The sequence below is a fragment of the Gopherus flavomarginatus genome, chromosome 2 (genome assembly GCF_025201925.1).
Source record: "Gopherus flavomarginatus isolate rGopFla2 chromosome 2, rGopFla2.mat.asm, whole genome shotgun sequence".
Lineage (NCBI taxonomy): Eukaryota > Metazoa > Chordata > Testudines > Testudinidae > Gopherus > Gopherus flavomarginatus.
In genome coordinates this window covers 39,802,951-39,815,200 of record NC_066618.1, presented here as the reverse complement: position 1 = coordinate 39,815,200, position 12,250 = coordinate 39,802,951, and the positions used below count along the sequence as shown (strand labels likewise).

General features: G+C 41.1%; 1 protein-coding gene across 1 annotated transcript in view; it reads left to right on the top strand.

Annotated features, from left to right (window-relative positions):
• PLXDC2 (plexin domain containing 2) overlaps positions 1-12,250 on the top strand; it is a 409,324-nt gene that overhangs the window by 319,402 nt on the left and 77,672 nt on the right. Inside the window, exons 8-9 of the mRNA XM_050939575.1 lie at positions 6,776-6,871; positions 7,718-7,799. Of these exons, the coding sequence (XP_050795532.1) occupies positions 6,776-6,871; positions 7,718-7,799 (178 nt within the window). The remainder of the gene's footprint in view (positions 1-6,775; positions 6,872-7,717; positions 7,800-12,250) is intronic.

Genomic DNA, 12,250 nt, shown 5'->3' with positions numbered 1-12,250 from the left:
TCTGCTGGTTGTCTCTTGATATTCATCAGGTTAAGATGAAGCAGCTCCATTTAAAATGAAGGGCCTAATTCCCTGCTGCCTTGCATGCTATGTGGTTATTTACAGCTGTGCAAAGTGGCTGTAAAAGTTTAACATTCTGATCTTGCAGCATTTTACACCCACTTTGCACAGATGGAGATGACTACACAGGCCAAATCTCAGTCCCAATATGCCTCCCTGATTGCATGTCAAGGCTGAACCATGCACCTGAGGATTCACTGGCTAATTAGAGGTGTGGCCAGAGCACTGCAATCTTCTGATCTCATAACAGCCCCTGGGGTAGCTGTTACCATGTGCCTGAAGTGAAAACAGCTCTAAAGTGGCTCTAACTTTTGTCAGGGACCGACTTGGCTCCCAGCCCTCGCCAAGATTTGGCAATGTGGAGTGCTCCTAGTATAAAAAACCTTTGTTTCCCCAGCCCCAGGTCCTGTGCTCAGCACAGCTCAGTTGGACCCACAAATTGGGTCAAGATGCAAGGAAGTAGAGAATACTGTCCTATTGAGTGTTTTTCCCCAACCAGCTAAACTACAGGTGGCAAACACTCAACTGTCTGTGTTGCTGGATGGCTTTTCTACATTACTCACAAAACAATTATTTGGAACTTAATTCATTGGCTCACTCATTGACAGATTATCTCATCTGTGTGTCCTCAACTGCTACCCTTTCACACCATGATTTTATAACTTGTTGAACTGAGGTGCAAATTCCTCCAACTGCTTGTGACTTTGCAGTGTTTTGAGTAACTTTTAGAGAATGTTAAAAATGACTTTTGTACAAAGAGGGACCCACATCTTGGTTGGAAGTTTAGGGCTTGTCTACACTTCCTCACAGTTCAGATTATGGGGAGTGAATAGTAGCATACACCAAAGTGCTGCACTGTATCTGCCCTATTAGATGCTGAGGGCACGAACTAAATTGCTCCTCATTTGTGTTAACATAGTTCTCCTCAAATAGGACTACGTTCATGCTAACGAGGAACCTTTTCATTCGCACCTAATGTATTCGCATGAGGAAGCACTCTGCTATTCACACCCTGAGGTGCACTCTGCTATTCACACCCTGAATTCCCTGGGGCAGTTTAGACACAGCCTTAGACACATATACATAACCGTGCATTATAAGGAAGCAGCACTTCCCTAGTGTCAAACAGTAGATTCTTGTTGGTAGATTCATTAGTTAATGTTAGTAGTTTACAGACCTTTGAAGATGGAACGTGCTTGAAGTGCTGAGGGTGAATATTAATTTGAAATTAATCTTCAGACCATTCTGACTCTTTTGCATTGAGTAGGAGTTGGCTGCCAGTCATATGAGACTATCAGCATGATCAACCCAAAATTCATACTCAGGGTCACCCAGAGGATTCAGGGGGCCTGAGGCAAAGCAATTTTGGGGGCATCTTCCATTAAAAAAAAGTTGCAATACCATAGAATACTATATTCTTGTGGGGGCCCCTCCAGGGCCCGGGACCTGGGGCAAATTGCCCCACTTGCTCCCCACCCCCCTTTGGGCAGCCCTGTTCATACTTGCTCCTATGGCATGAAGATCTCAGAAGTAGTTGCTGGATTTAAAAGTCATATTTTACTGAAATTTGCCCCACACTCTTTTGTAACTTTTATTTGAGTCATAAATTGCTGGTAGTGTAAGCTGAATATCCTTCATTGCTTGTTTATTTCATACTGAGCTGTCATACTCATTTGTAAACAGGACATTTTTGTTTTTGTTTTTTTCACCCCTTACATTCACCAATACATAAGAACTCTCTGAGTACATAAGCTATTTTTGTTAGTGATTCTTGCTGATTCTAGGGCTGATGTTGAATCCCCAGGGGTCTTTAAGTGACAAAGCCTTGTCATTTTTGAAGATAAAATTAGAAGTTTTAACTGAAATAGATTTAACAGAAGAAACCTAATCAGGGTTTACATCTGTCAAACTTCTGCATTCAGAATAGTTCAGAACAAGTACTAACCCTTTTGATATGTTGTAGAATCCTCTGCTGCTCTTGTGTTACTGCATCATCTGCAGAGCCTCCTGCATTCTGTAGCTAATGTAGTAAACTCTGGCACTTCTGTTTCAAGTAATGTTTATATGTCATTATTTCATTTAAACCACTGTGATAATCCTGTAGAGAAAAATGTGCTATCAGACCAGTATCTTAGACATCTATAATTTACAGATACGTTGCTTAATCTCTTGAAAGGACTATTGCAATTGGCCTTGTGAAGCATGCTATCTTTTTAGAGGCTAGCAACAGTGCTGAGGTGTGCAGTTACCTCAAGAGGTTAGTTTTCTCTTCAGTTCTTTTATGCCAGGAATCTGCCTTTGTTTTTGTATTCAAAGATACTACATCTGGACTATTTGGACTACACTGTAAATGCAACAGTTCCCCACAGGTAGAAACTGTTACTGAAGAATTATGCATTATTGATTCTTTTCAAATTAAAAAAAAATCATGGGAGACAAAAAAAGACTGAAAGAAAAGTAAAGCATTTTCATACATGTGCTCAGGGAAATACTATTAACATAAATTTATTTCTAATACACACCAAGGTTATCTAAGCTATCGTGACACATGGTATTATATTTTTTGTCATGCAAAAAGCATGATAGATGCTTTACAAATATAAACACAAAGTCCCTACCCCAAGAGATTGCAGTGTAAAGCCTCATTTCAACAAGATGCGTAAGTCTGTGCTTAACTTATTGTATGAGCAGTCCCACTGACTTCAGTGGGACTACTCATGCTTACAGTTAAGCATGCACCTAACTACCTGGGTGAAGTGAGGCCTTAGACTGCAAACTCTGGTGGGCGGGGACTTTGTATTTATACTTGTTTGTTAAATACCCAAATAGACAGCCTGTGAAAAGCAACAACAGCACCCAAGTGAATGATGCATCTGTCTAGGATTGGGGACTTTGGTTGTGTTTTCAGCTTTGGTTTGTTTTCTGGCTTTTGTTCTCTTAGGAAGAGGAGGACTGAGGATTATGTGAGTTTTTAAAGGGGATGAAAAGTTCATTTCAAGTCAAATTTTCAAAAGAAGCTGAACTTGCATTTTCCATATGTTTTAACTGTGTACACAAATCTGAGTGCTTGTACTTCAGCTACCTCTTACAGGTGCAAATCAAGTAGTTAAGAGTGCAAGTACTCAGATTCCTACCTATGCTAAGCTTTTTTACACCACGTGTCACCACAGTAGGGAAGCCCACATTGTGTTTTGTGGGTACCAACTGTTTCTCCAAAAGGGAGGGTCAAGTCTCCGTTCATCTGAAAATATATCACTTAATGGGATTAGCAGTCATGCTGCATTCTGCATGATTATAAATCAGCATTTATATCAGACATCATTTTACATAATATTAATATTTTTAATAATTATCTGCAGCGTGGGTGTATAACTGACTGTTTCCTGGGGATTTTGGAAAGCCTGAATAACTGGTTTAACACATGTCCCCCTTGGGCATTTATTGTGACAGACTCAGAAATAATAAGATTATGGCAAACCAACCTGCACTGTTCACCTCTGATAATGACAGAATGCTGCCGGGTTCATTTATAGTGCCAGTGCAATCATTTATATCTCTGTTTCAATTTGCCTTTTTTTTATTTTTTATTTTTGGACAGGAGCCAGATTTAAAAAAAACAAAACAAAAAAACAAATGAAAGCTTCAGGCATCAGCAGGAATTCATTTCAAACACATTCCCCGATTGCTTTGATTTGGCAGGTGCTTCTCTTGGTCAAAACATTCTGGGAGAATATATCCTTCACTACTGGCAGGAGATCTACCCAAACCAAGCCCAGATTAGCTTCATCTTGGCAGGGTTTCCTAGCCTATACCTTTGAAAGTCTGGCAGGTATCAGAACATCCACAGCAGATGTCTTGCCTTGCCAGGATCTACCTACTATCCAATCAGAATGGCTTTGTGGTAAAAATATATAAGTTACCAACTTAATAAACTATCACTGCATCCAAGAGAAAAACAGAGATCCTCCACCAGCAGTGGTTCAATGATAGCTGAAGTCAGCCTCAAATAAATAACAAGTTGAGTTAATTGGCAATGGCACCTTAAGCCTTATGGGGAGTTAGAGAGAAGTATTGTTGTCTGTAAGCAAGATTCTGCCTATACATACCTAAAAGCTTGTTCAGAGAGGAGAACAGAGAGGCTGTCCAGTGCAGTCACTTCACAAAGAATCTTGCAAGGACAGGATTTCACATGACATCCCAGCCCAACCCTCCTTGGGACTGTCTTCACTGCTCCTTCCTTCAAGCTGGTACCAGCTGCTTGCTAGTTGCTTTGACAGCTTTTGCTTGCTGTTGGTGGCAGCATATGTACTTGTCCCAGCAAAGCTCATGCACTCAGGCCAAGCTGAGCTCTTCAAGCACAGTAGCTAGGTGTATCTCCTAGTGCTCTCTAACACATTGTGTAGAAATTAATATTTATTGCTGTTAATGTGTTTATTTCAGTGTATAATAAATATGAGTAAAAAGCTTTTTTGAATCTGAAAGAAGTGGCCATGACATTCTGGCCAGAAGAAGATGGGGGAAATACTTTTTTTGTCACAGCTGCTATATGATTTCCTAACAAGACTTGGGAATGCAACAATACTCTTTAGAGTCCATTGCAGAATGGCCCATAAAAACATGTCCCTCACACCAACTGTATGGCTGTGCCTCATTTGCTAGGTGCAGAATTGGCGACACAAGCTTGCCTAAGCATAGGTTTGTGGTTCTTTGTACTATTTTCTCCTCTCATCAGCTCAGATGACAAAATTGACCAAGATAATCCATTAATCCAATGTCTGAATCCGCTCATTTATCTTCTGTTCTAATCCTACTGAAGTCAGAGCGTTTGCAGTGATTTAAATGGAAGCTTGATCAGGCCTCTGACAAAAAATTAACCTTGAATCCAAGGCCTATAGAAATGGTCAATCATTATAATGTAGGACCAGTGGTATAGTCTATACTTCTAATTTGCAAATGTTCTGGTCTGCTTTGCAGGCAGACACTTAATATCTGGAATATTGAAGATGACCAGAATAAATAATAGAACACTGAATAGGAAACTAACAATAAAATGTTTTGGTTTTTGTTTTTACATTGCCCTTCTCTTGCTTTGGGCTTGAGTGTTCAAAGCCTGTCAAAACAGTACACTTTAACCTTGCAGTGAATCTTCTGCTTTGAGAAACATTACCTCGTTTCAGTTTATGTAGTTGTCATGGTATAATTCCCCACTCTGAACTTTAGCGTCCAAAAGATGGGGTACCAGCATGAATTCCTCTAAGCTTGATTACCAGCTTAGAACCTGTAGCGCTGCCACCAATCAGGAATTCCAGTGCCTGGTACGCTCTGGTCCCCCCAAGACCGTGCCCGGGGAACCGCAAGACCCAGACCCTCTGGATCTTACCACAAGGAAAGTAAACCCTTTCCCCCACCGTTGCCTCTCCTAGGCTTCCCCTCCCTGGGTTACCCTGGAAGATCACTGTGATTCAAACTCCTTGAATCTTAAACAGAGAGGAAAATTCACCTTCCCCCCTTTCTCCCTCCCCTCCAGACTCTCCTTGAGAGAGAAAGTAATCCAAACACAGAGAGAAATTTAACCTTTCTCTCCCCCTTCCCTCCTTTCTCCCCACCAATTCCCTGGTGGATCCAGACCCAGTCCCCAGGGGTCTCACCAGAAAAAAAAAACAATCAGGTTCTTAAAGAAGAAAAGTTTTTAATTAAAGAGAGAAAAACAGTAAAAATTATCTTTGTAAATTTAAAATGGAATAGGTACAGGGTCTCTCAGCTATAGACACTGGGAATACCCTCCCAGCCTAAGTATACAAGTACAAATTAAAATCCTTTCAGCAAAATACAAATTTGAACTCCTTCCAGCTAAATACATATTTGCAAATAAAGAAAACAAACATAAGCCTAACTCATCTTATCACCTAGTACTTACTATTTTGAATCTGTAAGAACCTGTATCAGGGAGATTGGAGAGAAACCTGGTTGCCCGTCTGGTCGCTCTGAGAACCCAGAGCGAACAACAACCAAACACTAACAGCAGACACAAAAACTTCCCTCCCTCAAGATTTGAAAGTATCCTGTCTCCTGATTGGTCCTCTGGTCAGGTGACAGCCAGGCTCACTGATCTTGTTAACCCTTTACAGGCAAAAGAGATATGAAGTACTTCTGTTCTATTAACTCTTACTTATCTGTTTATGACAGTAGTGATTTCACATGCAGCTGCCTTTTTAGTAACACTTTTCTTGGCTCCATTTTTTTAATATTAAAAAAGTTATAATCCAACACTTTTGAGCAAAGGCTGCCATATTAAGATGTGAAGTAGCTTCCAGCTAACAAATAAATTAAGTGATGAAACCATTTTTGTTTGCACATTTTGAGAACAAATGGCATTCTGACAGTTTCTATAAGCCATCTAGCTTGGGAAACATCTTCTTGGGGGAAAATATGTGAAATATAGTCTAAAATCTATTTGAGTATCAGCTTTAGAAGTTATGCCTAAATGAGTTAATAGGATGGCTGGGAGCTTATTCAGCATTTTCAAGTCCTTTACTGGTAAAAGACTCTGATGATTTCTCAAATGAATCTCCCATTCTAGAGCTGTTAAATTAAAATTGTGTCATGGGGGAAATGTGCTCTGTGTGTGTGTGTGTGTAGTATAGCAATCTCACAGGTGCAGCTTGCAAAACAATAACATATGAAAATATCTCCTCCCTGTTTTCCTGCCTGGTAGATGTCCGTAGAAGAACGATTTATGAATACCACAGGGTGGAGCTACAGATGTCAAAGGTTACCAGTCTGTCAGCTGTTGAGATGATACCTCTACCTAGTAAGTAAAATTTAATATGGACAGGTCCAAAATAGTTGGAAAATGCAGAGTTCCAAAATATTTTCCTAGTATCTGAGGGTTTGAAAACTTTATATAGCTGACTAGTGCTTCAAGTACGTTAACAGATCCGAGTTTTATCATAACTGCCAGTAGATCTTGAATGATAACTGTACTAAATTATTTTCCAATGAGTGTCTATATATCCATTGTTTGCTTCATGAAGAAAGGAGTAAATTTCAAGCATGTGAGTCAAACACAAACATGTATGTGTGCAGTGCAGCCCATCTTAAACGAACACACAAACAACTTTTGCAATTCATCCACTTTCTTTGCTCAAGGTAAACCTACATTGTTTAGAAATGCTAGCATTTAAATTGCCAGCTGTACACTATGATACATTGAAAGTAGCTATCACCCTTTTTTCCTAATCTAGTTATAGTTCTTACACATTTTCCTGCCAGTCTTCTTATCTGCATATGTCTAAATGTTAGATATACCCAGAAATGTAAGAATGAGAAGGAAGGAGACTTAAGGAAATAACTTAATACTTAGCAGTAAAATAAAAAATTTGCAGCCTTAGTGAAAGGAGGTTTTTGGAAATGGGATTAAATTTACAAATGGAAAACAAATTAAATCCTGAAGATCAAAAGAACCTTCTCTGGATATATCTGTACAGTACATGCTAACAGTCTATCTTTGATATGTCATGCTGCACATCTGTGAGCCCAGTGATCGCTTAAATATATTTTTGGAGAGGATTTATTCTTGCTTTGTACATGCAGTAAGAATTGTCTATAAAGTTAATGTGTGTATTAATTTTTATTTATTTATTTATCCATCTCCCAGCCTGTCTCCAGTTTAACAGCTGTGGTCCCTGTGTCACTGCCCAGATTGGCTTCAACTGCAGCTGGTGTAATAAACTCCAAAGGTAAAGAGCCTTTTTTCTTTGGCCTTTGATGTATGGCCATGCTCAAAATGTATTCAAAAAAAGTTTGACCTTATATGATCCAGCATATAGGACTTGTTCTTTTGGGAATATATCTTCTGAGGAAAGACAAGGGAGATGCTTTTGGCATTGTAATTTACAGTATCATTCTAAAGTAATATTGTTCACCACTATGAACCTCAGCAGCTCCCATTATCAGCAACACATCACTACCCCTTTTAACTTTAATAAAGAAAGCTAGGAAGGAAGGGCCCAAGGGCTGACAGAGCAAGCATATGTTTCTCAGAGTTCCTCTTAAAACTGTTATTTCCATATTCTTATCTGAAATTCTAATTATCTTTGGTTTAAAGTGACAGATAGAAACCATAATTAAATTCATATTTGCTCCTTGTATGTCACCAGAAAGAATCAGAAAGAAATGTCACTGCATGCAGAGGCCAAGGGGCGAGTATGTAAATATAGCTATAAAAACTTACTTGTCCTCCAAACAGGAATGAGACTGACACAACCAGGAGTTTGAAAAAAAAAAAAAAAAGTCTTTGAGCCTCTCATCATGATTAGTGAACATGTTGGGTCTCATCATCCCCTCACTGCTGCATTCACTCTGACAGTCATGTCAGCTGCAGGAACAATTTGGAAGCTTTACAGAATAGCTGAAGTGTAAAGAGCAAAATGATAACTCTGTGATCGTGGCTTTTCAAAAAGTTCTTCATTTGCTGACCTTGGTATCTAGAATTTATTTAAAGCAGTTCAGTTATGTAAAATACAATATAGTTATAGATGTGAATTATTTGTGTTTTGCTTTTCAACCTTAGAGATTAAGTACACAAATCTTATTCATAAAGTGTATGAATAATGAAAGGAGAAGAGGCTATTAGCATTTTAAAAATGTGCAGTTATTTAACGGGATGCTGAAAGACTGGCAAGTAGTTGATGAAGGTGGTATGGAATTAAGAATTTGTGGTAGTTTAAATTCATATTTTCCTGAGCTGCTTTGCTGGAAGTAGGCTTGTATCAAAGCTTACTGCAAATCAGCTTTGTCCACTTAATTTTGCCAGACAGCCCTGATATGGTATTTTATCTACATCAGATTGTATCATGCAGCGTGACAAATGTTGTACAGAATAAAAATATACACCTATAACAGACTATTCCAAGGAAAGGCTAAGTGATCAGGCTTTGCAAGTGTGCCCCATTTGCTTGGTGTGAAGTTTAGTCTTAGGATTTGTTCCTGCTCCCACTGAAGTATGAATATTCATTGACTTTGTTAGGAGCAAGATCTGATGCTTTGGGGCCATGTTGCAGTCCTCCTTGCTCAGGTGAAACACCCACTGGGGTGAGTGGGAGCTTTGTCCCGTGGAAACAAGGATTGGTCCCTTTATGAAAGTAATCTTAATTAATTAGCTTCTTAAGAGTTGGTATGGCGACTTCCAGCTTTTTCTGTTCTGTATGTATATATATCTCCTTACTATATGTTCCATTCTGTGCATCTGAAGAAGTGGGCTGTAGCTCACGAAAGCTTATGCTCAAATAAATTTGTTAGTCTCTCAGGTGCCACAAGTACTCCTGTTCTTTTTATGAAAGTAAAAAACCAAAACCTCCCAGCCTTTGTTGTGCAGTTTCTGAAGCATTATGCTGAGCTACCAGAGCACTAGAACTGCTACAAAAAGGCTTGATAAATCAATTCAGCCACTCGAAAGTGGCAAGTGTAGGGGGTGTGAGACTTTGATGTCTATAGAATTTAAGTTTTCATTAAAGAGATTCTTGTCCTTCTGGTTGTAGATCACCTTCTATCAAGTATGTAACCTAGTACTATATTGTTTTCTGCAAACAGACAACTCCAGTGCTGTTACAGTGCTCATGGCTTTGACAAGCAGTGGCAGAGTAAAATGAACACCACTGCAGATTTGTTGCTGCTACTTGTGGGTGGGAGTGAAGCTGTCGGTCATTTAATGCTGCTTGTGCTTGGGAAATCTCTAACTAGCAGCAGAGGCAGGATCTGAAGTTATTCATGAGAAGGATCAAAAAAAAGGAGACTAAGGTTATGTCTACATACAGAAATTGCACTAGTTTAAATACAATTAATTTAAAAACTGGTTCTATCATTTAGCTTGAGCTTGTAAAATTACTGATAGGAAGCCAGATTCAAACCAAGAGAGGAACGTCCACCCAGGATTTTGCATCTGTTTAACTAAAATTAGTTTTTTTAACTGATTTTTGTTAAACTGATGCAACTTTATGTATGGGACAGGCCTAAGAGAGGGGAAGACTAACACAGACCTCGTTGCTCTCTCCACTTCTGCCTGCTGCCAGGAGGCTTGAGGAAGAATTAAGGAGTGCAGACACCTACCTTGACAGCAGCTAGGAAGCTCTGAGAGAGGAGAAGAGACAAAAAAGCTCCTCCTTTCCATTAGCAACAAAGGAGGTGGGGCTTCACATTTATCAGATGGCTACTAGCTAGAGCAGTGGCAGGCAAACTTTTTGGTCCGAGGGCCACATCTGGGTGGGGAAATTACATGCAGGGCCGTGAATGTAGGGCTGGGGTAGGGGGTTGGGGTGTTGGAGGGAGTGGAGAGGGTGTAGTATGCAGGAAGGGGCTCAGGGCAAGAGGTTAGGGTGCAGCAGGGGGGCAGGGTGCAGTAGGGTGCTCACAACAGGGGGTTGGGGTGCAGGAGGAGTGCGGGGTGTGGCATGGGGCTCAGGGCAGGGGTGCAGGGAGGGGTGCAGAGTGCAGGAGATGGCTGAAGGCAGGGGGTTGGGGTGCAGGAGGGGTGCGGCAGGGGGCTCAGGGCAGGGGGTTGGGGTGCAGGAGGGGACTCAGGGCAGGGCATTAGGGGCTCATGGCAAGGGGTTGGGGTGCAGGAGAGGTGTGGCAGGGGACTCAAGGCAGGGGGTTAGGAGGCTCAGGGCTGGGGCTTGGGATGTAGGGTGCAGGAGGGGTTCAGAGTGTGAGCTCCAGCCCTTTGCCACTTACCTGGAGCTGCTCTTGGGTGGCAGCGGCGCACAGCAAGGCTAAGACAGGCTCCCTGCCTGCCTTGGCCCTGCACCGCTCCTGGAAGCGGCCAGCATCACGTCCCTATGGCCCCTGGGGGAGGTGAGAGCAGAGGGCTCCACGCGCTGCCCTCGCCTGCTGGTACCTCCCCTGAAGATCCCATTGGCCGCAGTTTCCTGTTCCTGGCCAATGGGAGCTGCGGGGGGAGGTGCCTGCAGGCGAGGGCAGCATGTGGAGCTCTCTGCCCCCGACTCCCCTCCGGAGGCCACAGGGACATGGTGCTGGCCACTTCTGGAGTGACGTGGGGCCCACGGCAGCACGGGTCAGCAAACCCACAGGCCAGATCCAAAGCCCTGATGGGCCAAATCCGGCCCGCGGGCCGTAGTTTGCCCACGCTTGAGCTAGAAAGTGGTACAAAAGACGGACAATAGATTCTCCATTGCTGTGCACCTCATGCAGTCATTTACTTGGGAATACATCACTATTAGATCAACATAGTGGCAATGTTTTACATTCTTTTTGCATAACTGTAAATGACTTCATAGTCATACATGGAATTGCCAGGCAGGATCAAGGGACAGCACCCTGGTAGAAACCTCAGCACTAGAGCCCTGCATGAGGCAATTTTTTTTAATCCCACTCTCATCCCGCCCTGTAATACCCACTCCCACCTGCTCCCGCATAGTTTTGTGCAGTTTTATCCCATTCCCACCTGCAAATACATTAGATCTTGCAAATTCCTCAACAGAGACAGATTCTCCCATGCTCCTAATAAATAAATTAATAAATAAACACTACAGTCAGTTAGTATTAGGGCTATAAATTAATCGCAGTTAACTCACATGATTAGCTCAAAAAATTAATTGTGATTAAAAAAATTAATCACAATTAATCACACTTATAACAATAGAATACCAATTGAAATTTATTAAATATTTTTTGTTTTTCTACATTTTCAGTTGTGATTTCAGTTACAACACAGAATACAATGTGTAGAGTGCTCACTTTATATTATTTTTATTACAAATATTTGCACTGTAAAAATGATAAACAAAAGAAATAGTATTTTTCAATTCACCTCATGCAAATACTGCAGTGCAATCTCCTTATTGTGAAAGTGTAACTTATAAATGTAGATTTTTTTGTTACATAACTGAACTCAAAAACAAAACAATGTAAAACTTTAGAACCTACAAGTCCACTCAGTCCAGCTTCTTGTTCAGCCAATCGCTAAGACAGACAAGGTTGTGTACATTTATGGGGCATAATGCTGCCTGATTCTTATTTACAATGTCACCTGAAAGTGAGGACAGGCGTTCACATGGCAATTTTGTAGCCGATGTTGCAAGGTATTTATGTACCAGATATGCTAAGCATTCGTATGCCCCTTCATGCTTCAGCCATCATTCGGAGGGCATGCTTCCATGCTGACCATGCTCAT